The 26,462-nt window shown below is 48.9% G+C and overlaps 1 protein-coding gene across 4 annotated transcripts in view; it reads right to left on the bottom strand.

Moving 5' to 3' along the window:
• The window catches only part of LOC144481730 (misshapen-like kinase 1), a 283,663-nt gene that overhangs the window by 78,997 nt on the left and 178,204 nt on the right, over positions 1-26,462 (bottom strand). For 2 of the 4 annotated variants that reach the window (XM_078200874.1, XM_078200875.1), the window contains exons 13-16: positions 23,579-23,665; positions 13,574-13,792; positions 9,596-9,775; positions 1,529-1,777 (exon numbers count right to left, since the gene is read on the bottom strand). In XM_078200874.1, the coding sequence (XP_078057000.1) occupies positions 1,529-1,777; positions 9,596-9,775; positions 13,574-13,792; positions 23,579-23,665 (735 nt within the window). The remainder of the gene's footprint in view (positions 1-1,528; positions 1,778-9,595; positions 9,776-13,573; positions 13,793-23,578; positions 23,666-26,462) is intronic. The other 2 variants (XM_078200876.1, XM_078200877.1) reach the window with 1 other exon arrangement.

Below are 26,462 nucleotides of genomic sequence, written 5' to 3'. Positions count from 1 at the left end.
AGTGTGTCAAGTAGGCTTACGTTAACACTGCAGTGAAGTTACTGTTCGGGCGGCACGGTGGCACAGTGGCTAGCAGTGCTACCTCACAGCGCCAGGGACCCAGGTTCGATTCCCGGCCTTGGGTCACTGTCTGTGTGGAGTCTGTGTGGGTTTCCCCTGAGTGCTCCGGTTTTCTCCTACATTCTGAATGACGTGCCGCTGAGGTGCATTGACCCGAACGGACGCCGGACAGTGGTGGCTAGGGGAATTTCACAGTAACTTTGTTGCAGTGTTAATGTAAGCCTTACTTGTGACAAATAAATAAACTTTACTTTACTTTGTGAAAATCCCCTGAGGGAGAATTTAGCACGGCCCAACGCACCTAACCAGCACGTCTTTCGGACTGTGGGAGGAAACCGGAGCACCCGGAGGAAACCCACGCAGACACGGGGGAGAACGTGCAGACTCCGCACAGACAGTGACCCAAGCTGGGAATCGAACCTGGGTCCCTGGCGCTGTGAGGCAGCAGTGCTAACCACCGTGCTGCCCCTGGAGAGCAGGTGATAAGTGAGCTAATGCACTCATATGGAATTACATTATCATTTTACAATCATATCGTATGTCCTAACTTTAATAATGTCATTCTAAATTCACAAATCCACATTTATTATGGATAATGCCTGGTGAATTGTCATACTCTGAGTTCCACACCCCTACCAGTGGTGGTACTGCATTCCCTCCATCAGGATTTGATTTATTATTGTCACGTGTATTGGGATAGAGTGAAAATTAATGTTTCTTGCGCGCTATACAGACAAAGCATACCGTTCATAGAGTACAGTCACCATAGAAAGTATCCTTTCCAGATGTATCACAGCTTGGTCTGGCTCCTTCCTGCTCTGACCAAGACCGCCAGGAACTACAAAGGGTTGTGAATGTAGCCCAGTCAGTCACACAAACCAGCCTCCCATCCATTGACTCTGTCTACACTTCCCGCTGCCTCGGGAAAAGCAGCCGGCATCATCAAGGACCCCACACACCCCGGACATTCTCTCTTCCACCTTCTTCCATCGGGAAAAAGATACAAAAGTCTGAGGTCACGTACCGACCGACTCAAGAACAGCTTCTTCCCTGCTGCTGTCAGACTTTTGAATGGACCTACCTTGCATTAAGTTGATCTTTCTCTACACCCCTAGCTATGACTGTAACACTACATTCTGCACCCTCTCCTTTCCTTCTCCCCATATACTCTATGAACGGTATGCTTTGTCTGTATAGCGCGCAAGAAACAATATTTTTCACTGTATCCCAATACATGTGACAATAATAAATCAAATCAAATCCTTCTCCCCTATGTACTCTATGAACAGTATGCTTTGTCTGTATAGTGCGCAAGAAACAATACTTTTCACTGTATCCCAATACATGTGACAATAATGAATCAGTCAGTTGATAAGTTAGCAGAAGCCACTGTCTATTTGGCTGAGGGTGCTTTGAACAGCCCTTTTCCCTCTTCTTGCGCGACAAGCTTTGGACTCGACCTGGTTACCTTTGGAGGTGCTTCATCTTCCATCTTCACCCACGGCCCGGAGTCGTCTCTGTTTGCGGCGCGGGGAGGTAGCACAGGGGTCTCAGAGGTGGGGTCCGAGTTCTGCCGCAGCATCTCGCCACGTTTCGCCGGCACGGGCTCCTGGGTCGGGAAGGCAGCGACATTCTTGGTCGGCTGGTCCTGGAGCGACTGAGACCTCGGCACCGGCGCTGACGATGGCTTCAGCGCGACCAGGTGCGCCACCTGAAACTGCCAGGAAAGGTGCCGACAAGGTTAAAGAGCGAACGCAAAGGTGAAGCTGGAAGACCAAAGGCCAACCGATACACACACAATCACCAGTGAAATGTCAGGTCAAAACATAATCAAATTCAGTGAATGTTGGAAATAAATACAGAAAAGGGTGCACAGACTCAGCATGGTTGGCCAAGTAACTGAGCGTACTTAAGACAGAGATAGCTAGACTCTTGATTGGTAAGGAGATCAAAGGTTATCGGGACAAGGCAGGAGAATGGGGTTAACAAACTTATCAGTCATGATCAAAGGGGCAGCATGATGGCGCAGTGGTTAGCACTGCTGCCTCACAGCGCCAGGGACCCGGGTTCGATTCCCAGCTTGGGTGACTGTCTGTGTAGGAGTCTGCACAGGTTTCCTCCGGGTGCTCCAGTTTCCTCCCACAGTCCAAAAGACGTGTGGGTTAGGTGCATTGGCCGTGCTAAACTGCCCCGGGACGCGTAGGTTAGAGGAATTAGCGGGGTAAATATGGGGGGTAATGAGTGTGGTAAACCACTGTTATCTGCTATCTGTTACCTGTATATGTGGCACATCCCTGTCGGTTCCGCCCAAGTCTCCTCCCCCTGGTCTGGGTATAAAGGCGGTGGCTCCTCCCCCTTTGCCCTCAGTTCAGACCAGATCATCGACAGGGATGGCTCCAAGTTCTTGCCAATAAAAGCCTATTTGTCCTGCTCGCAACAAGTCTCGGCTCGATTGATAGTGCATCAATGGGGATAGGGCCTGGGTGGGATTGTTGACGGTGTAGACCCAATGGGCCGAATGGCCTCCTTCTGCACTGGAGGGATTCCATGAAATGGCAGAGCAGACTCAATGGGCCGAATGGCCTAGTTCTGCTCCAATATCTTATGATTGAAAGCTCAACACGAAAAATAAACCATTTCTTGCTGTACTGATACTGCCTGCACTGTTGGGCATTTCAGCATTCTGTGTTTTTATTAAGGTCATTTATCTCCTTCCTCTAACTCCCTGATATACACATCAAAGATTCATGGCCAAGTATGAATTGTTTATCGCAAAATACAGGCAGATTCTATAAGGCATCTTAAGTTGAGCAAAGTAAGTTAGGGTGTTCTCGAACAGCGCTGTCACATTTTCATTCTGGTGCAGTTACTGAGGACGCAAAAACAAACTTGGGCTAAATTGCATACCCCTCCCACAACTCCCCCCTTCCCACCTGGACCCCACTGACTCGCCACCTGCCTTCCCAAGTCACTGCCTCCCTCCTCATCCCCCTTCCTCCACAACTAGCCGCCTTCCTCCCCACCTTGCCCGTGATCTCCACTATAGCCCGACTCATCCCTCCCTCCCTCCCGGACAACCCCCACACAACTCTCCCCCTCCCGCCAAGACTCACCCCTTCCCTCCCTGACAACCCCCACACAACTCTCCCCTTCCCTCCCTGACAACCCCCACACAACTCTCCCCCTCCCGCCAAGACTCACCCCTTCCCTCCCTGACAACCCCCACACAACTCTCCCCTTCCCTCCCTGACAACCCCCACACAACTCTCCCCTTCCCTCCCTGACAACCCCCACACAACTCTCCCCTTCCCTCCCTGACAACCCCCACACAACTCTCCCCTTCCCTCCCTGACAACCCCCACACAACTCTCCCCCTCCCGCCAAGACTCACCCCTTCCCTCCCTGACAACCCCCACACCACTTTCCCCTTCCCTTCCTGACAACCCCCACACAACTCTCCCCTTCCCTCCCTGACAACCCCCACACCACTTTCCCCCTCCCACCAAGACTCACCCTTCCTTCCCTGATACTCCCCTCACAACTCTCTCTCCAAGACTTACCCCTTCAAACCTGATACCCCCTCACAACTCTCCCTCCAAGACTTACCCCTTTAAACCTGATACCCCTTCACAACTCTCCCTCCAAGACTTACCCCTTCAAACCTGATACCCCCTCACAACTCTCCCTCCAAGACTTACCCCTTCAAACCTGATACCCCCTCACAACTCTCCCTCCAAGACTTACCCCTTCAAACCTGATACCCCCTCACAACTCTCCCTCCAAGACTTACCCCTTCAAACCTGATACCCCCTCACAACTCTCCCTCCAAGACTTACCCCTTCAAACCTGATACCCTCACAACTCTCCCTCCAAGACTTACCCCTTCAAACCTGATACCCCCTCACAACTCTCCCTCCAAGACTTACCCCTTCAAACCTGATACCCTCACAACTCTCCCTCCAAGACTTACCCCTTCAAACCTGATACCCCCTCACAACTCTCCCCGTCCCTCCAAGACTCACCCCTTTCCTCCCTGACACCCGACTTGCCCAGCGACTCGTCGACCCCACACAACCAGCTGCCTCCCCCCCCCAACTACGCCCTCCGATCCCCAACTTGCCGACACCCATCCCCGCCCGCATCGACCTGCACCCACCTCTCTCCCCCATCACCTACCTTCCGACTTGACTCCTCCCTCCCCGACCATCCCACTCGCCGACCCGCCCAATTACTCCCTCACATTCACAACTCTTGCTCTCTCACTGTGGGCGGCACGGTGGCACAGTGGGTTAGCACTGCTGCCTCACAGCGCCAGGGACCCGGGTTTGATTCCCGGCTTGGGTCACTGTCTGTGCGGAGTCTGCACCTTCTCCCGCGTGTCTGCGTGGGTTTCCTCCGGGTGCTCCGGTTTCCTCCCACAGTCCAAAAGACGTGCTGGTTAGGGTGCATTGGCTGTGCTAAATTCTTCCTCAGTGTTACCCGGACAGGCACCGGAGTGTGGCGACTAGGGGATTTTCACAGTAACTTCATTGCAGTGTTAATGCCAGCCGACTTGCGACACTAATAACTAAACTTAAACACGTTCCCTTCCGTCCGCCACCCCTTGCCAGAGCCCCCTCTCTGAATGAGGTTATGGCGAAGGGAAACAGTGAGTGGGAGGGTTGGGAGACTGGAGGCAGCAAGTGACACGCAGGAGGTAACTTCTCAAGAGTTTTGGTCAGAGGATTTTTGGACTATGTTAAAAAGCTGCCTTTAACTAAAGAACACCACATGCTGTCGTTGAGGTGAGTAAGATTGATGAATTTCTGGGGAAGCTGGATAAACTCAGGAAGGTGAGGGAATAGAAGGAAGGCTGGGATTAAGTAAAATGGGAGGAGGTTTTGGCGGAGCATGAAAACATGAACTGAACTGTAAAGTCTGTACCCCAGCAGTAAATCCAATGCATATTATAGTTCCTGTCGATGAAATGCAAGCAAAATTGTATGCAGACCCTATCAGACGCATTATGAAATGTTGGGAGCTGGCCAGGAGTTACTCAGTTGGATGCTTCAAGGTTTAAGATGATGATATTAATTAATTTTCTACACATCTGCGTTTCATTAAAGTCAGCATAGCCATTAAAGTTTTTTTTTGTTAGTGTGACAAGTCGGCTTACATTTTTTTAAGTTTATTTATTCGTGTCACAAGTCGGCTTACATTAACACCGCAATGAAGTTACTGTGAAAATCCCCTAGTCGCCACACTCCGGCGCCTCTTCGGGTAACACGGAGGGTGAATTTAGCACGGCCAATGCACTTAACCCGCGCACCCCGGACATACTCTCTTCCACCTTGTCCCGCCAGGAAAAAGTTGCAGAAGTCTGAGGTCACGTATCAACTGACTCAAGAACACCTACCCTCGCACTAAGTTGATCTTTCTCTGCACCCTGGCTGTGTCTGTAACACTGCATTCTGCACCCTCTCCTTTCCTTCTCTATGAACGGTATGCTTTGTCTGTATAGCGCGCAAGAAATGATACTTTTCACCGTGACAACAATAAATCAAATCAAATCAAATGTCTTTCGGACTGTGGGGAGGGAAACCGGAGCACCCGGAGGAAACCCACGCAGACACGGGGAGGGGGGAGAATGTGCAAACTCCGCACCGACAGTGAGTCAAGGCCGGAATTGAACCCGGGTCCCCGGCGCTGTGAGGCAGCAGTGCTAACCACTGTGCCGTCCGAGCTTCCCATGAATATACGCAAAAGGAACACCAGAAAATATCCAAATTAGATCCATTTTGGGCTTTGAGAGGGTGGTGAGTGGCAGAATCCGGGTGGTGGGGCTGTAGTTTACCTCAGCACGTCAACAGTTTGTTGCCATGACAATCTCAGGCCTCTACAAGACACTGCTCTCTACCCATCAATGTTCCCTCTAATGTTTCCCATCCATGTGTGGAATGAATTTTATCTGCATCAAAACCACAGTGATGCACGGATGTTACACCACCAGAAGACACAAAAAAAAATGTAAACATATATATATATATATATCTAAAAAACAGAAGGAGAAAGAACACCAGGCGAGCTGTCGGCACGGTAACAGACTAATCCACAAATCAGCAAATTTACTAAATTCAATTTTAAATTGACCATTAGAATTACAATTACCATAATTGAAGGAGAAACTCAACTCGGAAATTTAGGCTGGAGTTCATCTAAAACTATAGAGCTGTTTAACTGTCTAAGGACCTTATTTGCTCCATAAGTTGCTGGCTTGTCATTAGTACGCAGTAAATATGCATCGTTGTCTGGGAGATTGTCTGGGTGGCACAGTGGTTAGCACTGCTGCCTCACAGCGCCAGGGACCCAGGTTCAATTCCAGCTTTGGGTCACTGACTTTGGAGTTTGCACTTTCTCCAAAGATGTGTGGGTTAGGTTGATTGGCCATGCTAAATTGATCCAAGTGTCAGGGGGATTAGCGGGGTAAAGGTGTGGGGTTACAGGAATAGGACGTGGGTGGTATTGTGGTCGGTACAGACTCAATGGGCCGAATGGCCTCCTGTACTGTAGGGATTCTATGAGATTGTTCTTTCTATGAGATTACGACATTTGAACTCACGAACTCTAGGCTTTAAGTTCAGTGCCACAGGACCGTAGGGTATAGGAGCAGAATTAGGCCATTTGGCCCATCGAGTCTGCCCCGCCATTCAATCATGGCTGATAAGTTTCTCAACCCCATTCTCCCGCCTTTTCCCCGTAACCTTTGATCCCCTTACCAATCAAGAGTCTATCTATCTCTGTCTTAAATACACTCAATGACCCGGCCTCCACGGCCTTCTGCGGTGATGAAATTTCACAGGTTCACCACCTTCTGGCTGAAGAAATTCCTCCTCATCTCGGTTCTAAAGGGCCGTCCCTTTACTCTGAGGCTGTGCCCTCGGATCCTCGTCTCTCCTACTGATGGAAACATCTTCCCCACGTCCACTCCATCCAGACCTTTCAGCATTCTGTAAGTTTCAATGACATCCCCCTTTATACTTCTAAACTCCATCGAATACAGACCCAGAGTCCTCAAACCGTCCACATATGTCAAGTCTTTCATCCTTGTGGATCTCCTCTGGACCCGCTCCAAGGCCAGCACATTCTTCCTTAGATACAGGGCCCAAAATTGCTCACAATATTCCATCCAGACCACTGCACTGCCATGCGTGAAAAAGGTATTTGTTGGGTTTTGATATAGTAACTCGTCTTTCAGTAATTGGACAGAAGAAAAGTTGAATTGGCAAGCAGTGACTCAAGACAAGCGTCTTCTGTTTCAATACTGAGGAGCTCAAAATCGAAAGAGCTTCAGGAAGTTGGCTTTTTGAATCGACAGAAAATCTAGAAAAAGCAGCTTTTATTTTTTTCAGCTGATTGAGTGTTTTCTTTATTTAATATTGCTATGAATAAATTTTTAGGTTCATTCATGAGTGTCGCAATTAGGCTGACATTAACACTGCAAAGACGTTGCTGTGAAAATCCCCGAGTCGCCACACTCTGGCGCCTGTTCGGATAACACTGCGGGGTAATTTAGCACGGCCAATGCACATGTGTTTCGGACTGAGAGAGGAAACCGGAGCACTCGGAGGAAACCCACACCGACACGGGGAGAAAGTGCAGACTCCGCACAGACAGTGACCCAAGCCAGGAATCGGATCCGGGTCCCTGGCGCTGTGAGGCAGCAGTGCTAACCATTGTGCCACCCATTGAAGCCCAGCAATTTCTCCACATTAACAAACGTAATTCCTGGCTTGGGTCACTGACTGTGTGGAGTCTGCACGTTCTCCCCGTGTCTGCGTGGGTTTCCTCCGGGTGCTCTGGTCTCCTCCCACAGTCCGAAAGACGTGCTGGTTAGGGTGCATTGGCCACGACAAATTCTCCCTCAGTGTTACCCGAACAGGCGCCGGAGTGTGGCGACTAGGGGATTTTCACAGTAACTTCATTGCAGTGTTAATATAAGCCTAAACCTTACTGTTGATTAAAGGAAGTTTACTGCCACTCCAGCCTACAAGCAAAGAACTAGTGGATACATCTATGAAAGGAAATTAGCAGATACACGTTAAGTTGGAATTACAGCACTGCCTAATTGCTCACATGCATCAGAGTACTTTTCTAATGGAGAAAGCACCACAAGGCAATGAAAAAGATTACAAAATGTCATGTTGCTTTGTGCTGTTATCTTTTGTACTGGGATTTAAATAGCTCTTGGTGAAAAAGGCCTGAGGGAAGCAGCAAACGCAGATGTAAAGCGTCTCCGCGAATTTGGAGAGAAGTTTGTTCTGAAGAACTCAAGGGCGAAGATCAAAAGAGAGAGACCGAATTTCTGTCTGAGGGTGAAGGCAGCACGATTTGGTGCACGGACAGCCACACCTTGATTTTGTTTTGGAGGAAATTTGACTTCACTCCGTTCCCGACCTCCACACCATTTTCTCCTTGCCTTTTTTTCGTGGATTGGGAATGCCCACTGTGGATCAACGTTCACCCACCCCCTCCGCCCCCACCGAGCTCGAGTTCCCCATTTTAAATGGGAGATAAAAATTAGATTTGCTCCCGCACACCATTTCTGTCCGGTGGCACGGGGTCCGGAAACTCTTCAACAAACAGATTGCCAGGTTTGAGAGTTTGTGGAGAAAGTGGGAAGGCTGCTGAGGAGTCTGAAACATTTAGGTGCTGTATTGTAACCTAAATGTGTTTTCAATGCAGTGATTCATCATGGGGATCTAGTAAACTGATCCTTACATTAACCAGCACTGCCTAATTGCTCACATGCATTAGAGTACTTTTCTAATGGAGAAAGCACCACAATGCAATGAAAAAGATTACAAAATGTCATGTTGCTTTGTGCTGTTATCTTTTGTACTGGGATTTAAATAGCTCTTGGTGAAAAAGGCCTGAGGGAAGCAGCAAACGAGGGGGTCGAGGAGGGAGTGGCGGGCAGGAGGAGAGCCAGTGAGAGGGCCACAGGAAAGACAATTGCTGACGAAACTTAAGGCTCCAGAAACTGACAGTGAATTTTCACTGTAATTCCAACTTAACGTGTATCTGCTAATTTCCTTTCATAGATGTATCCACTAGTTCTTTGCCTGGAGGCTGGAATGGCAGTAAACTTCCTTTAATCAACAGTAAGCTGTAGGCTTATATTAACACTGCAATGAAGTCACTGTGAAAATCCCCTCGTCGCCACACTCCGGCGCCTGTTCGGGGTAACACTGAGGGAGAATTTATCGTGGCCAATGCACCCTAACCAGCACGTCTTTTGGTCTGTGGGAGGAAACCAGAGCACCCGGAGGAAACCCACGCAGACATGGGGGAGAACTTACAAACTCCACACAATGACCCAAGCCAGGAATTGAACCCGGGTCCCTGGCGCTGTGAGGCAGCAGTGCTAACCACTGTGCCACCGAGCCGCCCACTATGTACACAGTGCTTGATAGACTGTTGTACTGCCACTCGGGAGAAGGGAACACTGCGACCCACCCACCCAAAAGAAACATAACAAAATGTGTTGGAGAAGCACCTTTGACTGGGCTCCCTGTGGCTCCACAGGCCGGTGCATGGGCGGAGTCTGAGAGGCTTGGGCGGCACTGCTGGGCACCGATTCGCTGAGCGACTGCAGCGACGGATCCGATATCGTGGTCCCCATCTTCGGCTTCGCACCTGGAGAGTTCTGCCTGTTCATTTTGGAGCGTTCTTCGACCTTCACAGACAGAGAGAGAGAGAGTTCAAATGAGGCAAGTGACTTAATAGCAAAATAAAGCAAGCAGACTATAGACATCCTTGGGCTTGGCCCGGTAATGCTGCGAGTTCCGATTAATGCAAGACATGTGGGTAAACAATGTCACCATTCTTAATATTTTATTTGCCCCAAGCTAGATGTGTCATACTTAAGTGACGCTCAGTGCAACATTTGTGGAGGCCAGTGATCCTGAACAGGCTGTGGATTTTGCAAAGTAATAAAGCCTTTCCCTCCAGGCACCCTCAGTCTGACTCTGTTCTAATTCTGATGACATGTTGCCGCGGCCAGTGCTGAATGCACCATACGGCCTTCAGCCCCTTCCGTATCTCCTGTGTGCTTGAATTTGGCTTCACACAGCGAGCTTTAAGGACAGTCCAGGAAGATAAATGCTTGTTGTCCTGTTCAGATAGAATAGGATAGAATCCTGGCAGTGCACGAGGCCATTCAGCCCATCGGGTCAACAACCCCACCCAGGTCCTATCCCTGTAACCCCACGTATTTACCCTGCTAATCCCCCTAACACTGAGGGCAATTTAGTGTGGCCAATCCACCTAACCCGCACAAGGGGCACCAACGGGGAATTTAGCATGGCCAATCCATCTAACCTGCACATCTTTGGACACTAAGGAGCAATTTAGCATGGCCAATCCACCCAACCCGCACATCTTTGGACACTAAGGTGCAATTTAGCATGGCCAATCCACCTAACCTGGACATCTTTGGACACTAAGGGGCAATTTAGCATGGCCAATCCACCCAATCTTCACATCTTTGGACACTAAGGGGCAATTTAGCACGGCCAATCCATCTAACCTGCATATCTTTGGACACTAAGGGGCAATTTAGCATGGCCAATCCATCTAACCTGCACATCTTTGGACACTAAGGGGCAAGTTAGCATGGCCAATCCACCTAACCTGCACATCTTTGGACACTAAGGGGCAAGTTAGCATGGCCAATCCACCTAACCTGCACATCTTTGGACACTAAGGGGCAAGTTAGCATGGCCAATCCACCTAACCCGCACATCTTTGGACACTAAGGGGCAATTTAGCATGGCCAATCCATCCAACCTGCACAGCTTTGGACACCAAGGGGCAATTCAGCATGGCCAATCCACCTAACCTGCACATCTTTAGACTGCAGGAGGAAACTGGAGCACCAGGAGGAAACCCACGCAGACACGCGGAGAACGTGCAGATTCCGCACAGACAGTCACCTGAGGCCGGAATTGAACCTGGGTCCCTGACACTGGTAGACAGCAGTGCTAGCCAACAGGCCACCAGGTCTAGAGAAAGCACTCCAACCCAGTCAGGTCGGCTGAATATTTGGTTCTTTAATCTCTGCTGGCTGCAAGGAGCAGAAGATTTTTCATCCTGCGAAGAACTCGTGCTGAGATACAGATTCTGGGTCTCACTGGACACGGCTCCTCCAATTCTCGCTGACTATTGGGTGGTCTATAATACAACCCCATTAATGTGGTCATACCTTTCCTGTTTCTCAGCTCCACCCATAGGGCCTCTGTAGGCAAGCTCTAGGGAGCTTGTCTTGCCTTTATAAATCGGAGTATCGAGTATAAAAGTTGGAGTGTTATGGTAAGGTTATATAAGGCATTGGTGAGGCTGAATTTGGAGTATTGTGTACAGTTTTAGTCACCTAGTTACAGGAAGGATGTAAATAAGATTGAAAGAGTGCAGAGGAGGTTCACAAGGATGTTGCCGGGACTTGAGAAACTGAGTTAGAGAGAGAGATTGAATCGGTTGGGACTTTATTCCCTGGAGCGTAGAAGAATGAGGGGAGATTTGATAGAGGTTTATAAGATTTTGATGGGTACAGATAGAGTGAATGCAAGCAGGCTTTTTCCACTGAGGCTCGGGGAGAAAAAACCAGAGGGCATGGGTTAAGGGTGAAAGGAGAAAAGTTTAAAGGGAATATTAGGGGGGGCTTCTTCACGCAGAGGGTGGTGGGAGTGTGGAATGAGCTGTCGGATAAAGTGGTAAATGCGGGGTCACTTTTAATATTTAAGAAAAACTTGGACGGGTTCATGGGTGAGAGGGGTGTGGAGGGATATGGTCCAAGAGCAGGTCAGTGGGACTAGGCATAAAATGGTTCGGCACAGACAGGAAGGGCCAAAAGGCCTGTTTCTGAGCTGTAATTTTCTATGGTTCTATGGCCAGCCAAGTCCAATCTGCCCAGAGTGTTGGCTGTATATCACTGTGGTTAAATGTAAATCACACATCGAACCCTGCCACAGCAGATGGTGCAATCTGAATTCAATAATAAAAAAAAGTCTGGAATTAAGAACCTACTGATGACCACGTCGATTCTCGGAAAAACCCGTCTGGTTCGCTAATGTCCTTTAGTGAAGGAAATCAGCCTCCAAAGGAGCTGTGGTAACTGAGGGCGGACTGGAAATCTCAAAACAGAGCTGGTCAGATCTTCATCAGGAGCTTTGCATCCAGACCTTGCAGCTACTGGTCTGCTATAACCTAACTGAATGGTGAAACTGAACGGTGAAACAGGCTCAAGGGGCTGAATGGCCTCCTCCCCTCCCCGTGTCCATCATTATACTGAGATCAGCGTCATTTGATGGCCTTTGATAAGGTTCCACATGTTAGGCTGCTCTGGAAGGTTAGATCACATGGAATCCAGGCAGAGCTGGCAAATTGGATATATAATTGGCTTGATGGTGGGAAGCAGAGGGTTATGGTGGAAGGATGCTTGTCAGACTGGAGGCCTGTGACTAGTGGTGTGCCTCAGGGGTCAGGGCTGGATCCATTGCTGTTTGTTACCTGTATCAACAATTTGGATGAGACTTTACAAGGCATGATCAGTAAGTTTGCAGATGACACTAAAGTAGGTTGTATTGTAGACAGTGAGGAAGGTTATCAAAAATTGCAGCAGGATCTTGATCGGCTGGGGACGTGGGCCGAGAAATGGCAAATGGAGTTCAATACAGAGAAGTGTAAGGTGTTGCACTTTGGAAAGTCAAATCAAGGTAGGACTTTCACGGTGAATGGTAAGACCTTAGGGAGTATCGTGGAACAGAGGGACCTTGGAGTTCAGGTGCAAGATTCTCGAAAGTCACAGGTAGATAGGGCAGTGGAGAAGAGTTTTGGCACGCTAGCCTTCATCAGCCTGGGCACTGAGTATATAAATTGGGATTGGTGAGGCCGCACCTGGGGTATTTCCTTGCTATAGGAAAGATGTTATTAAACTGGAGAGAGTGCAGAAGAGATTTATTTACAAGGATGTTGCCAGTACTCAAGGGACTGAGTTATAGGGAGAGATTGAATAGGCTAGGACTTTTTTCTTTGGAGTGTAGGAGACTGAGGGGTGATCATTTAGAGGTGCATCAAATCATGTGAGGTATGGGATAGGGTGAACGCACTCAGTCTTTTTTGCAGGGTATTGAGAACTCGAGGGCATAGGTTTACGTTAAGAGGGGAAAGAATTAATGGGAACCTGAGGAGCAGCTTTCTTACACAGAGGGTGGTGCGTGTGTGGAATGAGCTGCCGGGGGAAGTGGTTGAGGCAGGGACATTGACAACATCGAAAAGGCATTTGGACGGATAGATGGATAGGAAAGGACCACGGGGATATGGGCCAAATGCAGGCAAATGGGGTCAGCTTAGATGGGCATTTTGGTCGGCATGGACCGATTTTGGGCCCAAGGGCCTGTCCCCGTGCCGTAGATTCTATGATTTCTCCTCAAGGCCTTTGCTGTGTGGAGAGAGACGCGAGTTCCTGAAGGGTTACCTCCTTGGCCCAGGCTGGCTTGTCAGTCGGATTGACGTTTTTGTTGTAATAGTACAGCTGCTTCTTTTCCTGCGGTTGTTGTTGTTGTTGTTGCTGCTTCTGCAGTTGTTGTTGCTGCTGCTGCTGCTGCAGTGACATCAGGAAGGCGTGCTCCTGCTGCAGTTGCCTCTGGAGTCGCTCCGACTGCCGCTGCTCCTCCAGCTGTTTCCGCTTGTATTCCTGCGCAAGGAAGCAATTCCCAGTGTTAGGCATGTACTCGGGGAAAACTGAAGGGGGGAGGTGACCGAGGGGAACGTGTAAAACCAACACTGATGGCGCCGTCAGCAGCGGGAACACACGTTTCTGCCACCCTGACGAAAGACCAAAACTGCGTTTGTCGAGATCTTTAGCAGCCTGCAGACTGGCACTGTTTACCACAATAAAGCAATAGATGAAGGTACTCGAAGCCTAAATCGTTTCAAAACATAGAATCTAGAAGCAGTAGGCTATTGGGCCCTTAAAGCCTGCTCCGCCATTCATTTTGATCATGGTTGATCATCAAATTCAATATACTGATCCCCCCCTTATCCTTTGTTCCCTTTAGCCCCAAGAGCTATATCTAATTTCTCCTTGTAATCACACAACATACTCAAGATACTGGTGCCACTGGCCCATCCTTATGTGCCATTAATATATTTTTATGTTAAGAGGGATTACCTCACGATGCAATCTTTTGTTACAAGCAGTCAGTTTGTCTGGAAGGAACACAGCAGATGCTGGAAAGCAGAATAATTATTCATTTGAGCCACCTAAATGTTTATTTAGCAGAGGGGTTTTTGAGCTTTTCACCGAAGAAAAGGACCCTTGGGGTGTTTCCCTGATTGAGGCAATGGAAGGTGGGGGCGGCACGGTGGCACAGTGGTTAGCACGGCTGCCTCACAGCGTCAGGGACCCGAGTTTGATTCCCGGCTTGGGTCACTGTCTGTGTGGAGTCTGCAGGCTCTCCCCGTGTCTGCATGGGTTTCCTCCGGATGCTCCGGTTTCCTCCCACAGTACAAGGATGTGCGGGTTTAGGTGGACTGGCCATAGTAAATTGTACCTTAGCGTCAGGGGGGATTAGCAGGATAAATATGTGGGGTTACGGGATAGGGCCTGGCTGGGATTGTGGTTGGTGCAGATTTGATGGGCTGAATGGCCTCCTTCTGCGCTGTAGGGCTTCTATGATAAAGTGCGTTAGGTGCACAGGGTCATATAGTCAAGTGATATTAGAAATGTGAGGAGCTAGGTTACCCGAGCTAGTACCTGCTCGGGTACACAGAGGGAGAATTTAGCACGGCCAATGCACCTAACCAGCACGTCGTTTGGACTGTGGGAATAAACCGGAGCAACCGAAGGAAACCCACGCAGACACGGGGGAGATGTGCAAACTCCGCACAGAGAGTGACCCGAGCCATGAATCGAACCCGGGTCCCTGTCGGCGTGAGACAGCAGTGCTAACCCACTGTGCCGCCCAGGTAGGAGCTTGACATTTTCTGAGTTACCACCCAGGAAGCACTGAATTGATGTGGTCCAAGGAGAAGTTTTTTGTCAAGTTTCCCTGAAGCTTGAGGGTTTTGTTCAATGAAACCAAGCTCTATTTTTAACAAGGCGTGTGGGAGACAGGCTTCTAAGAATCCTACGCTGGCGGGAACTGTAACTGTGATCAGAAAGCAGGCAGCGCACACTCCTGCACCACCTGGCTGATTTTGAATCCAAATAGCGACAACAGTCCCCCACCTAGAAGCTCGTACACTTCAGACATTTCCCTCTCATTCATCACGTTTAAAAAGCAAAACATCTGCTCCTCCTCCGCAGGAACACTTCCTCAGACGCCAGGGGTGGTCAGCTTACTTCTGCCATTTTTGTTCCATAAATATCGCTCAGCACTGAGGTAAAAGGGCTCAGGGATTCACACTCAGAATTAGCCTGCCTGGTAGTAAGGGAAATATCCAATCTGAGGGCAAAAGGAGCCAAGAATCAGCATTTCACAAAGGGGAGAACAAAGTGAGGGGGGGGGGGAAGAGGAGGGGGGTGTAGTTTTGAATGCAATCATGTTGATCTGCAAGGCGTTGCCTGAAAGGATGGTGGAAGCAGGTTCAACAACGTATATTTGTGTAGAGTCATCGAAGTTTACAGCATGGAAACAGGCCCTTCAGCCCAACTTGTCCATGCTGTCCTTTTTTTTAAAAAAAACCCTAAGCTAGTCCCAATTGCCCGCATTTGGCCCATATCCCTCTATACCCATCATACCCATAAGAGCTCGGAGCAGGAGTAGGCCATCTGGCCCCTCGAGCCTGCTCCTCCATTCAATAAGATCATGGCTGATCTTTTCGTGGACTCAGCTCCACTTACCCGCCCGCTCACCATAACCCTTAATTCCTTTACTGTTCAAAAATCTATCCATCCTTGCCTTAAAAACATTCAATGAGGTAGCCTCAACTGGGCAGGGAATTCCACAGATTCACAACCCTTTGAGTGAACAAAGAACAATACAGCACAGGAACAGGCCCTTCGGCCCTCCAAGCCCGCGCCGCTCCCTGGTCCAAACTAGACCATTCTTTTGTATCCCTCCATTCCCACTCCGTTCATATGGCTGTCTAGACAAGTCTTAAACGTTCCCAGTGTGTCCGCCTCCACCACCTTGCCTGGCAGCGCATTTCAGGCCCCCACCACCCTCTGTGTAAAATATGTCCTTCTGATATCTGTGATAAACCTCCCCACCTTCACCTTGAACCTATGACCCCTCGTGAACGTCACCACCGACCTGGGGAAAAGCTTCCCACCGTTCACCCTATCTATGCCTTTCATAATTTTATACACCTCTATCAAGTCTCCCCTCATCCTCCGTCTTTCCAGGGAGAACAACCCCAGTTTACCCAATCTCTCCTCATAACTAAGCCCCTCCATACCAGGCAACATCCTGGTGAACCTCCTCTGTACTCTCTCCAAAGCCTCCATGTCCTTCTGGTAGTGTGGCGACCAGAACTGGACGCAGTATTCCAAATGCGGCCGAACCAACGTTCTATACATCTGCAACATCAGACCCCAACTTTTATACTCTATGCCCCGTCCTATAAAGGCAAGCATGCTATATGCCTTCTTCACCACCTTCTCCACCTGTGACGTCACTTTCAAGGATCTGTGGACTTGCACACCCAGGTCCCTCTGCGTATCTACACCCTTTATGGTTCTGCCATTTATCGTATAGCTCCTCCCTACGTTATTTCTACCAAAATGCATCACTTCGCATTTATCAGGATTGAACTCCATCTGCCATTTCTTTGCCCAAATTTCCAGCCTATCTATGTCCTTCTGTAGCTTCTGACAATGCTCCTCACTATCTGCAAGTCCTGCCAATTTTGTGTCGTCCGCAAACTTACTGATCACCCCAGTTACACCTTCTTCCAGATCGTTTATATAAATCACAAACAGCAGAGGTCCCAATACAGAGCCCTGCGGTATACCACTAGTCACAGGCCTCCAGCCAGAAAAAGACCCTTCCACTACCACCCTCTGTCTTCTGTGACCAAGCCAGTTCTCCACCCATCTAGCCACCTCCCCCTTTATCCCATGAGATCCACTGAGAAGTTCCTCCTCAACTCAGTCCTAAATCTGCTCCCCTTTATTTTGAGGCCATGCCCCCTAGTTCTGGTACCCATGTAACTGTCTAAACGCTTTTTAAAAGACAAAATTGTACCCGCTTCTACTACCACCTCTGGCAGCTCGTTCCAGACACTCACCACCCTGTGAGAGAAAGAATTGCCCCTCTGGACCCTTTTGTATCTCTCCCCTCTCACCTTAAACCTATGCCCTCTAGTTTTAGACTCTCCTACCTAGTTGCTGATAATGCAATGAAACATCCCACGGTGTGACGCGGTAGCTTTCTACAACAAAGTACGACACTGCTTCACATAATGGGATATTAGGTCAGGTGACCAAAGCTTTGGAGAAAGCAAAGTAGAGAAATGGAGAGAAGAAATAGAAGTAGTCAGGGTATCTTGGAGCTTGGCGTCTGGGCCACCGAAGGCATGGCTATCAATGGACAAGTGATTAAAGTTGGGGATTTTTCTTATTCATTCGTGGGACATGGGTGTCGCTGGCTGGGCCAGCATTTATTGCCCATCCCTAGTTGTCCTTGGAGGGCAGTTGAGAGTCAACCACATTGGCTGTGGCTCTGGAGTCACATGTAGGCCAGACCGGGTAAGGACGGCAGATTTCCTTCCCTGAAGGACATTAGTGAACCAGATGGGTTTTTCCGACAATAGTTTCATGGTGATCAGTTTGGTGGATTGGCCATGCGAAGTTGACCCGAGAGTCAGGAGGATTAGCAGGGTAAATGCGTGGCGTTACGGGAATAAGGCCTGGGTGGGATTGTGGTCGGTACAGACTTGATGGGCCGAATGGCCTCCTTCTGTATCGTAGGGATTCTATGAAACGTAAAGCCTCTATGAAATAGATTCTTAATTCCAGGTAGTTTTTATTGAATTCAAATTCCACCATCTGCCGTGGCGGGATTCGAACCCGGGTCCCCCAGAACATTAGCTGAGTTTCTGGATTAATAGTCTAGCGATAATACCACTAGGCCATTGCCTCCCTTGCACAAGAGGCAAGAATTGGAGCAGTGCAGATATCTCAGACGGTTGAAGGGCTGGTGGAGATTACTCAGGTAGGGAAGGGCAAGGACAAGAGGGCAAGCTCTGAAAGCAAGAAGGAGAATCCTGGAATCAAACCGTTGTTTGACTGGGAGTCGGTTAGGTCAGTGAGGACAGAGAGTGACAGCAGAAAGTGTCTTGGGGCCGGTTAAGACATGAGTAAAGGAGCTTTAGATGACCGCGGATGTGAGAAATCCTGGAATCCCTCCAGTGCAGGAGGAGGCCATTCAGCCCATCGAGCCTGCACCGACTCTCTTGCAGCTTGTCTTACCCAGGCCCCCCCCCCCCAATCCCTGTAACCCCGCTCATTCACCATGACTAATCCATCTAACCTACACATCTTGAGGCACTAAGGGGCAATTTGGCATGGTCAATCCACCTAACCTGCAGATCTTTGGACTGTGGGAGGAAACCAGAGCACCCGGAGGAAACCCATGCAGACACGGGGAGAACGTGCAGACTCCGCACAGACAGTGACCCGAGGTTGGAATTGAACCCGGGTCCTGTGAGGCAGGAGTGCTAACCCACTGTGCCACCATGCCAGGTGTGGGTAACCAGCCAGTCGTGCGCTGGAACAGTCAAGTCTCGAGAAGATGGAAATCAGGGAACTGTAGGTTGGAGGGAGGAGGGGGGGATTGGTCAAGCATAGATTGATTTAGAAGACACAGTTAGAATGAGATATGGGGAATCGTTCATTCAGCCTTTCCTGGCAAATTCACACAAGTGCAAAACTAGATGCGATAATCTAACCTGTCAACAAGGTCGCTGGACTGTGCAGTGCAACAGCGGGGATCAGGTGAGAATACTTCACCTACAAAATCTGTCAACCAGTTTGAAAGCTAATCTACAAACTTGCTCCCAAGTTTCTCAGCAAGATATGGCTGCTCAAGTTTTCTGACACCATTCAAGCACTAATCATTACTCAGAGCGTCATAGAGATATACAGCACGGAAACAGGCCCTTCGGCCCAACTCGTCCATACCCACCAGGTTTCCTAAACTGAACTAATTTGTCTGCGTTTGGCCCATGTTACTCTAACCCTTTCCCACCCATGTACCTGTTCAAATATCTTTTAAATGTTGTCAGTGTACCCGCCTCTACCACCTCCTCTGGCAGCTCATTCCATACACCCACCACCCTCTGTGTGAAAAGGTTACCCCTCAGGTCCCTTTTACATCTTTCCCCTCTCTAGTCAGCAGATCTTTAGGTGCATACTGTAGGCAGGAACGTTCTAGAATAAGTTAATATTGGTTAGATATATTGCCAAATCCAAGTAACTCTGACCCCACAGAACAAGGTGGTAAATATCTATCTTACAGTGCAGAAGGAGGCCATTCAGCCTATCGAGCCTGCACCAACCACAATCCCACCCAGGCCCTATCCCTGTAACCCCACGTATTTACCCTGCTAATCCCCCTGACACTAAGGGGCAATTTAACATGGCCAATCAACCTAACCAGCACATCTTTGGACACTGAGGGGCAATTTAGCATGGCCAATCCACCTAACCTGCACATCTTTGGACACTAAGGGACAATTTAGCATGGCCAATCCCCCTAACATACACATCTTTGGATACGAAGGGGCAATTTAGCACGGCCAATCAACCTAACCTGCACATCTTTGGACTGTGGGAGGAAACCACAACACCTGGAGGAAACCCACGCAGGCACGGGGAGAATGTGCAAACTCCACACAGGCCAAGTCGGGAATCGAACCTGGGTCCCTGGCGCTGAGAGGCAGCAGTGCTCACCACTGTGCCGCTATCAATAGGATGAAATAATTGTTTGCCTTCATCTTGTTGGCTAGATTTATAATTGGCGCTGAGCCAAGTGTTAATTTCATACAAGAAAGGCAGAGGTAGTGATACAAGTTCAGGCAATAATGATATTCTATAAATAGATGTCCTCAGCATATGCTCCCTGAACAGGTTTGAGCATTAACTAAGTGGCAGCTGACGTCTGGATATCAGTAATTTATCAGTGTTTAAGTAGCTCTATTGTGCCAGTTATACTGTTGGGTTACCCAATCTGCATACCTTGGATCACTGCCATTGGACTTGGCTTGGGAGGGGAGGAGGGGGTGTGGTTGAGTTGATACTTACCAGCAGAGATGCGGTAAATACTCCCACAAAGTGCTTCGATGAAGCCCAGTCCATCGTGCAAACCTGCCTCACAGTTTGGTACGGATCCTGCTCTGCCCAAGACCGCAAGGAACTACAAAGGATTGTGAATGAAGCCCAGTCCATCACGCAAACTAGCCTCCCATCCATTTAGTCCATCTACACTTCCCGCTGCCTTGGCAAAGCAGCCAACATAATTAAGGACCCCAAACACCCCGGACATTCTCTCTTCCACCTTCTTACTGTTAGAACTTTTACAGATGCACCATAGAAAGCATTCTTTCTGGTTGTATCACAGCTTGGTCTGGCTCCTGCTCTGCCCAAGGTCGCAAGAAACTACAAAAGGTCATGAAAGTAGTCCAATCCATCATGCAAACCAGCCTCCCATCCATTGACTCTGTCTACACTTCCTGCTGCCTCGGCAAAGCAGCCAGCATAATCAAGGACCCCACGCACCCCGGACATTCTCTCTTCCACCTTCTTCCGTTGGTAAAAAGATACAAAAATCTGAGGACACGTACCAACCGACTTGAGGACAGCTTCTTCCCTGCTGCTGTCAGACTTTTGAATGGATCTACCTCGCATTAAGTTGATCTTTCTCTACACCCTAGCTATGACTGTAACACTACATTCTGCACTCTCTCCTTTCCTTCTCTATGAACAGTATGTTTTGTCTGTATAGCGCGCAAGAAAAAATACTTTTCACTGTATGTTAATACATGTGACAATAATAAATCAAATCAAATTCTTCCATTGGGAAAAAGATACAAAAGTCTGAGGTCACGCACCGACCGACTCAAGAACAGCTTCTTCCCTGTTGCCATCAGACTTTTGAATGGACCTACCTTGCATTAAGTTGATCTTTCTCTGCACCCTAGCTATGACTGTAACACATTCTGTACTCTCTCCTTTCCTTCTCTATGAACGGTATGCTTTGTCTGTATAGCGCGCAAGAAACAATACTTTTCACTGTATCCCAATACATGTGACAATAATAAATCAAATCCTTCTCCCCTATGTATTCTATGAATGGTATGCTTTGTCTGTATAGCGCAAGAAACAATACTTTTCACTGTATCCCGATACATGTGACAATAATAAATCAAATCAAAAATTCAAAGTCACAAGGCCTTGTGATGACGAAAGGATTAGAAATTTACCACATTGCACTGGCAGCCCTGATGACCAGAGTTCAGGAAATTGGCAAATCCAGTGGACATTGAATCATGGAACAGAATTGTCTTATCAACGTTCAGGGCAGGTAGCGGAGCTAAAACCTGCTCGCAAGTGAAGGACTTATGATTCAACTGGTGCGAATCACCATCATTGGTCAGATCAGCGTGCATTTACTCATTCGCCCTGAAATCCACGCCAGGCTTTACTCGGGACAAGTAAAGTCCTCGCTCTTTGAAAACGTCATCAGAGATGTCGAAACGCGACGCGACACACAGTTGATGCACTGCTAACGGCTTAATGTCAGCACAACAAGCACACAGCAGCATAGCCTTAAATAAAGCATTCCTGATGGAAAATCTCCAGAGTTCCTAAACATCAACAGCGTCCAGGGGAGGGTCAGGAAACACTGCACCTTCTCGCAAAACTGCATGCATTCACATAACTCCAGAATGGAGGCAGATACACATGCTTGATCCAAATTCAATTCAGAGTCAGAGTGAATCCAGTATCCCTTCAAGGTGGCAGCTTTTTCCCCCCTTTGGAACTATAGTTCACTGGAAAATAATACTTCCCCTCCTTTAGGTCTCCCAACGCCGCCCACCTGCTCACCGGCTGAGGGCATCCTTGATGTGCAGATGCCGGCGTTGGACTGGGGTGGGCACAGTAGCACCAGTTTAAAGTCCAACAGGTTTATTTGGAGTCCCGAGCTTTCGGAGCGCTGCTCCTTCCTCAGGTGAGTCACATCTGGCAGAGCCTCCAGCTCTTCGTCAACATTGCTCCGCGTCCAAAGGCACGGTGGAGTGGTGGCATAGCCTTTTCCCATTCTTTTTCCCACCCTCCCTCTGTTCAAACAACTCCTCAAAAGGGGGGGGGGGGGGGGGGGGGGCATGGAGAATTGCAAGTGGGGAGTAAAACCACAAGAGGGGAAGGGTACTCTCCTATCCCTCAGTTGGGTGGGGGGGGGGGGGTAGAGATTACTGCACTAAATCTGCCGCACCACCACCGAGGGGGACAAGTATTCACTTCAGGCTCGCTCCAAATTAAATTCACCCCATTTGCATTCCATGCCTTAATGCAAACAGCTTGTTGATTTGGATTTAAACTGAACCAAATCAAAAAAGAAAGATCCTAAATGCAAACGGGATTGATAGCGTACTGGATACTAGGAGGATCTGCAAAAGGATACTGAGGCGCACACACACACACAATAGAACACTGAAGGATTGGACTTGCACTGAGATGGAAATGGGTTGAAGGGTCATTCAATATTTATTTTACAAGAGTATGTAGAGTATTCCTGGTCGGGGCAGAGTGGGAAGGTTAGGCAAAGAGGGGTGAGGTGGGTTGGGGGGGTGCGGGGTAAGAACGTCCAAACCTGAGTATACCTTGCCTGTTAGCCCGTCGACATAAGAACCTAACGACGGGAAAAAAAAAAAAATCATTCTTAAATAGGCAAGAGGACATAACCATCCCACAAATCTTTGCTCACAATACGGAGGGATCAGGGTGAGTCCGAGGGCACACGGTTATCACTGGGGTCATTCACTACCACCTTTGGCATTCGCCAGGTAGCATCTCGCCCGAAACAAAATGGCCACTGGTGCCCGTCTTTCAGTGTTGTGCTCCCCTCACTACCCCCCCCTCCCCCCCACCCCCACCCCACCCAAGGGCGGACGCCTATTTATGGACCTCTCCATGGGTTCTTTGCGAATATCTTATGGCAACGCGCGTCCAAAGATTAAACATTACACTTGGGATACACCGGGAACATTGCAACTCTCACAATTATCTCAGTTGACGGCCATGGTCCTTGTGAATGGGGAAGACTAGATTTCGCTGGGTCGGCGGGGGGGTGGGGGGGGTGGATTGAGGGCGTGTGGGGGGAGGGCCGGGGTGTGGATGTTGAGAAAAGGATGAGTGAGAAAGGAAAGCACCCTGATTACTCCTGTGAAAATGTTGCATGACCCCTCCAAGGGTTGGGAGCAGACACCTTGGAATGATGAGAGAGGATGAGGGTTTGCGGCCTGCACCATTTACCAGAAGCAGAGCCTGTTCCTGCAGAAGCTGCTGCTGAAGGATCTCTAACTGCCTTTGCTCCTCCTCTAATTGATGCCTTATGTACTCCTGGAGACAGAGAATGTAAAACGAAGCACAGGTAAAGGAAAGGAAACAGTCAGAAAAACAAAACACAAATAGGCCTTTCCGTTAGGTACAAAACAAGTCAACATTTCTGAAGTAAAACTTGAAGGAAGCGAAGGTGGGGGGAAAGCTTAACTCGCAGTTGTAGTTCAATTTTTCTCACTCCCACCTTTCGAAGGGAAATTGTCACAGGTATTTCCCACACTAGGGCGGCGCGGTGGCACAGTGGTTAGCGCTGCTACCTCCCAGCGCCAGGGACCCTGGTTCGATTCCCGGCTCGGGTCACTGTCTGTGCGGAGTTTGCACATTCTCCTCGTGTCTGCGTGGGTTTCCTCCGGGTGCTCCGGTTTCCTCCCACAGTCCGAAAAACGGGCTGGTTAGGGTGCATTGGCCGTGCTAAATTCTCCCTCAGTGTTACCCAAACAGGTGACAGAGTGCGGCGACTGGGGGATTTTCACAGTAACTTCATTGCAATGTTAATGCAAGCCTATTTGTGATGCTAATACATAAAAACAAAACTTGGGATGGATGATATTGAGGGCATTCAGGTGAAGTTAAACACTGTAAGGCTTGAATGACGGAACTAGAACCCATATACTGGCCATCCAGCGACGCTCGTGTTCCACTAATGAATTAAAAAAATACAAAATCCTACCCATTGCCTTAACACCATTTTATCAGCATAAACCTCACCATCAAAGATTAAGAAATAGGATAAATTTTCACAGAGAAAGTGGATGAGCAGGGGAGGCAGTGGTATTGTCATTGGACTAGTAATTCAGAGACCCACGGTAATGTTCTGGAGACCCGGGTTCAAATCCCAGCATGGCAGTTGATGAAATCTGAATTCAATAAAAATTTGGTCCAATGATGGCAATCTTCGGAAAAACCCATCTGGTTCACTCCTGTCCTTTCGGGAAGGAAATCTGCCGTGCTCAATCAGTCTGACCTGCTCGGAGCCACAGCAATGCAGGGGTTTGGGTGGCACGGTAGCACAGCGGGTTAGCACTGCTGCTTCACAGCTCCAGGGACCTGGGTTCAATTCCCGACTTTGGGTCACTGTCTGTGTGGAGTTTGCACATTCTCCCCGTGTCTGCATGGGGTTTCCTCCGAATGCTCCGGTTTCCTCCCACACTCCAAAGATGTTAGGTTGATTGGCCGTGCTAAAATTGCCCCTTAGTGTCCTGAGATAGGTAGGAAATTAGGGATTAGTGGGTAAATATGTAGGGATATGGGGGTAGGGCCTGGGTGGGATTGTGGTCAGTGCAGACTCGATGGGCCGAATGGCCTCTTTCTGCACTGTAGGGTTTCTATCATTCTGTTATCTTTACACCCTTTTGTGAACAGGACTGTAGCATATTTGCAATTCTCTGGACCGCTGGCACCACCTCTGAAGAGTGCAAAGTTCCTTCTCTGAACAGCAATGAGATAATGATCGTTCTGTCTTGGGGATGTTGGCAGGATAGACATTGTCCATTTGCTTCGCAGGGATGGACAATAAATGCTGGCCCAGCCAGCGATGCCCACATCCCCTGAATGAATGATAAAAGAACAGTTGGAAATGTAAAGTGTGGAAGGAGCTGGGGGACTGGTCTGCTCTGATGCCTGGGTCAAAGAGCAGGCATGGACATGACTGTTTGCTGCGTTGTATTACACAATAGCCCTTTCGCCTCACAGAGGTGGGGGAAGAAAGTCTGAGGTTAACTGGAGATGGGGTCTTGTGACAAATGCAGAGGGAAGTTCGACGCTGCGTTCAAGTGGGAAATCTGAAAACTAGGCTTACAAAAAGAAAGATGAACAGGGGAAAAGTGGCCAATCCCAGAGCCCTCCCCTCACCCACCACCCGCAAAAATAACCTCGTGCACAACTTAGGTTCAGGAATGCTTACCATGAGTTTACCCAGTTATTGCAGGTTGGCAAGTTGTCTATATCTGGTTTCACAGCTGATATTGTCTCACTTAGCGAGTACAACTCACATAGTTCATCAGAGATAGAATCATATAATCCCTACAGTGCCGAATGAAGCCATTCGGCCCATCGAGTCTGCACTGACTCTCCAACAGAGAACCCCACCCAGACCCTTTTCCCGTAACCTCACGTATTTACCCCATTGATCCCCCTAACCCACACATCTTTGGACACTAAGGGGCAATTTAGCATGGCCAATCCACCTAACCCACACATCTTTGGACACTAAGGGGCAATTTAGCATGGCCAATCCATCTAACCTACACATCTTGGGACTGTGGGAGGAAAACAGAGCACCCGGAGGAAACCTGAGATAGGTAGGAAATTAGGGATTAGTGGGTAAATATGTAGGGATATGGGGGTAGGGCCTGGGTGGGATTGTGGTCAGTGCAGACTCGATGGGCCAAATGGCCTCTTTCTGCACTGTAGGGTTTCTATGATTCTATGTTATCTTTACACCTTGGGGGAGGGGGTGGGGTGGTCTGAAATAACTCTACCATTTGGGTCATTTTCTTCTGGCATGAGTTTGACTCCTCTGTGAATTGTAATGACGGCGATACCTGTGAAAAGACTGCACTGTAAGCTGGACGGATCACAGGAACCCTACAGCACAGAAAGAGGCCATTCGGCCTATCGAGTCTGCACCGACCACAATCCCACCCAGGCCCCACCCCCACATCCCTATATATTTACCCACTAATCCCTCTAACGTACACATGCCAGGACACTAAGGGGCAATTTTAGCATGGCCAATCAACCTAACCCGCACATCTTTGGACTGTGGGAGGAAACCGGAGCACCCGGAGGAATCCCA

The sequence above is a fragment of the Mustelus asterias genome, chromosome 31 (assembly GCF_964213995.1).
Source record: "Mustelus asterias chromosome 31, sMusAst1.hap1.1, whole genome shotgun sequence".
Classification (NCBI taxonomy): domain Eukaryota; kingdom Metazoa; phylum Chordata; class Chondrichthyes; order Carcharhiniformes; family Triakidae; genus Mustelus; species Mustelus asterias.
This window is presented reverse-complemented; position numbering and strand designations above follow the sequence as displayed.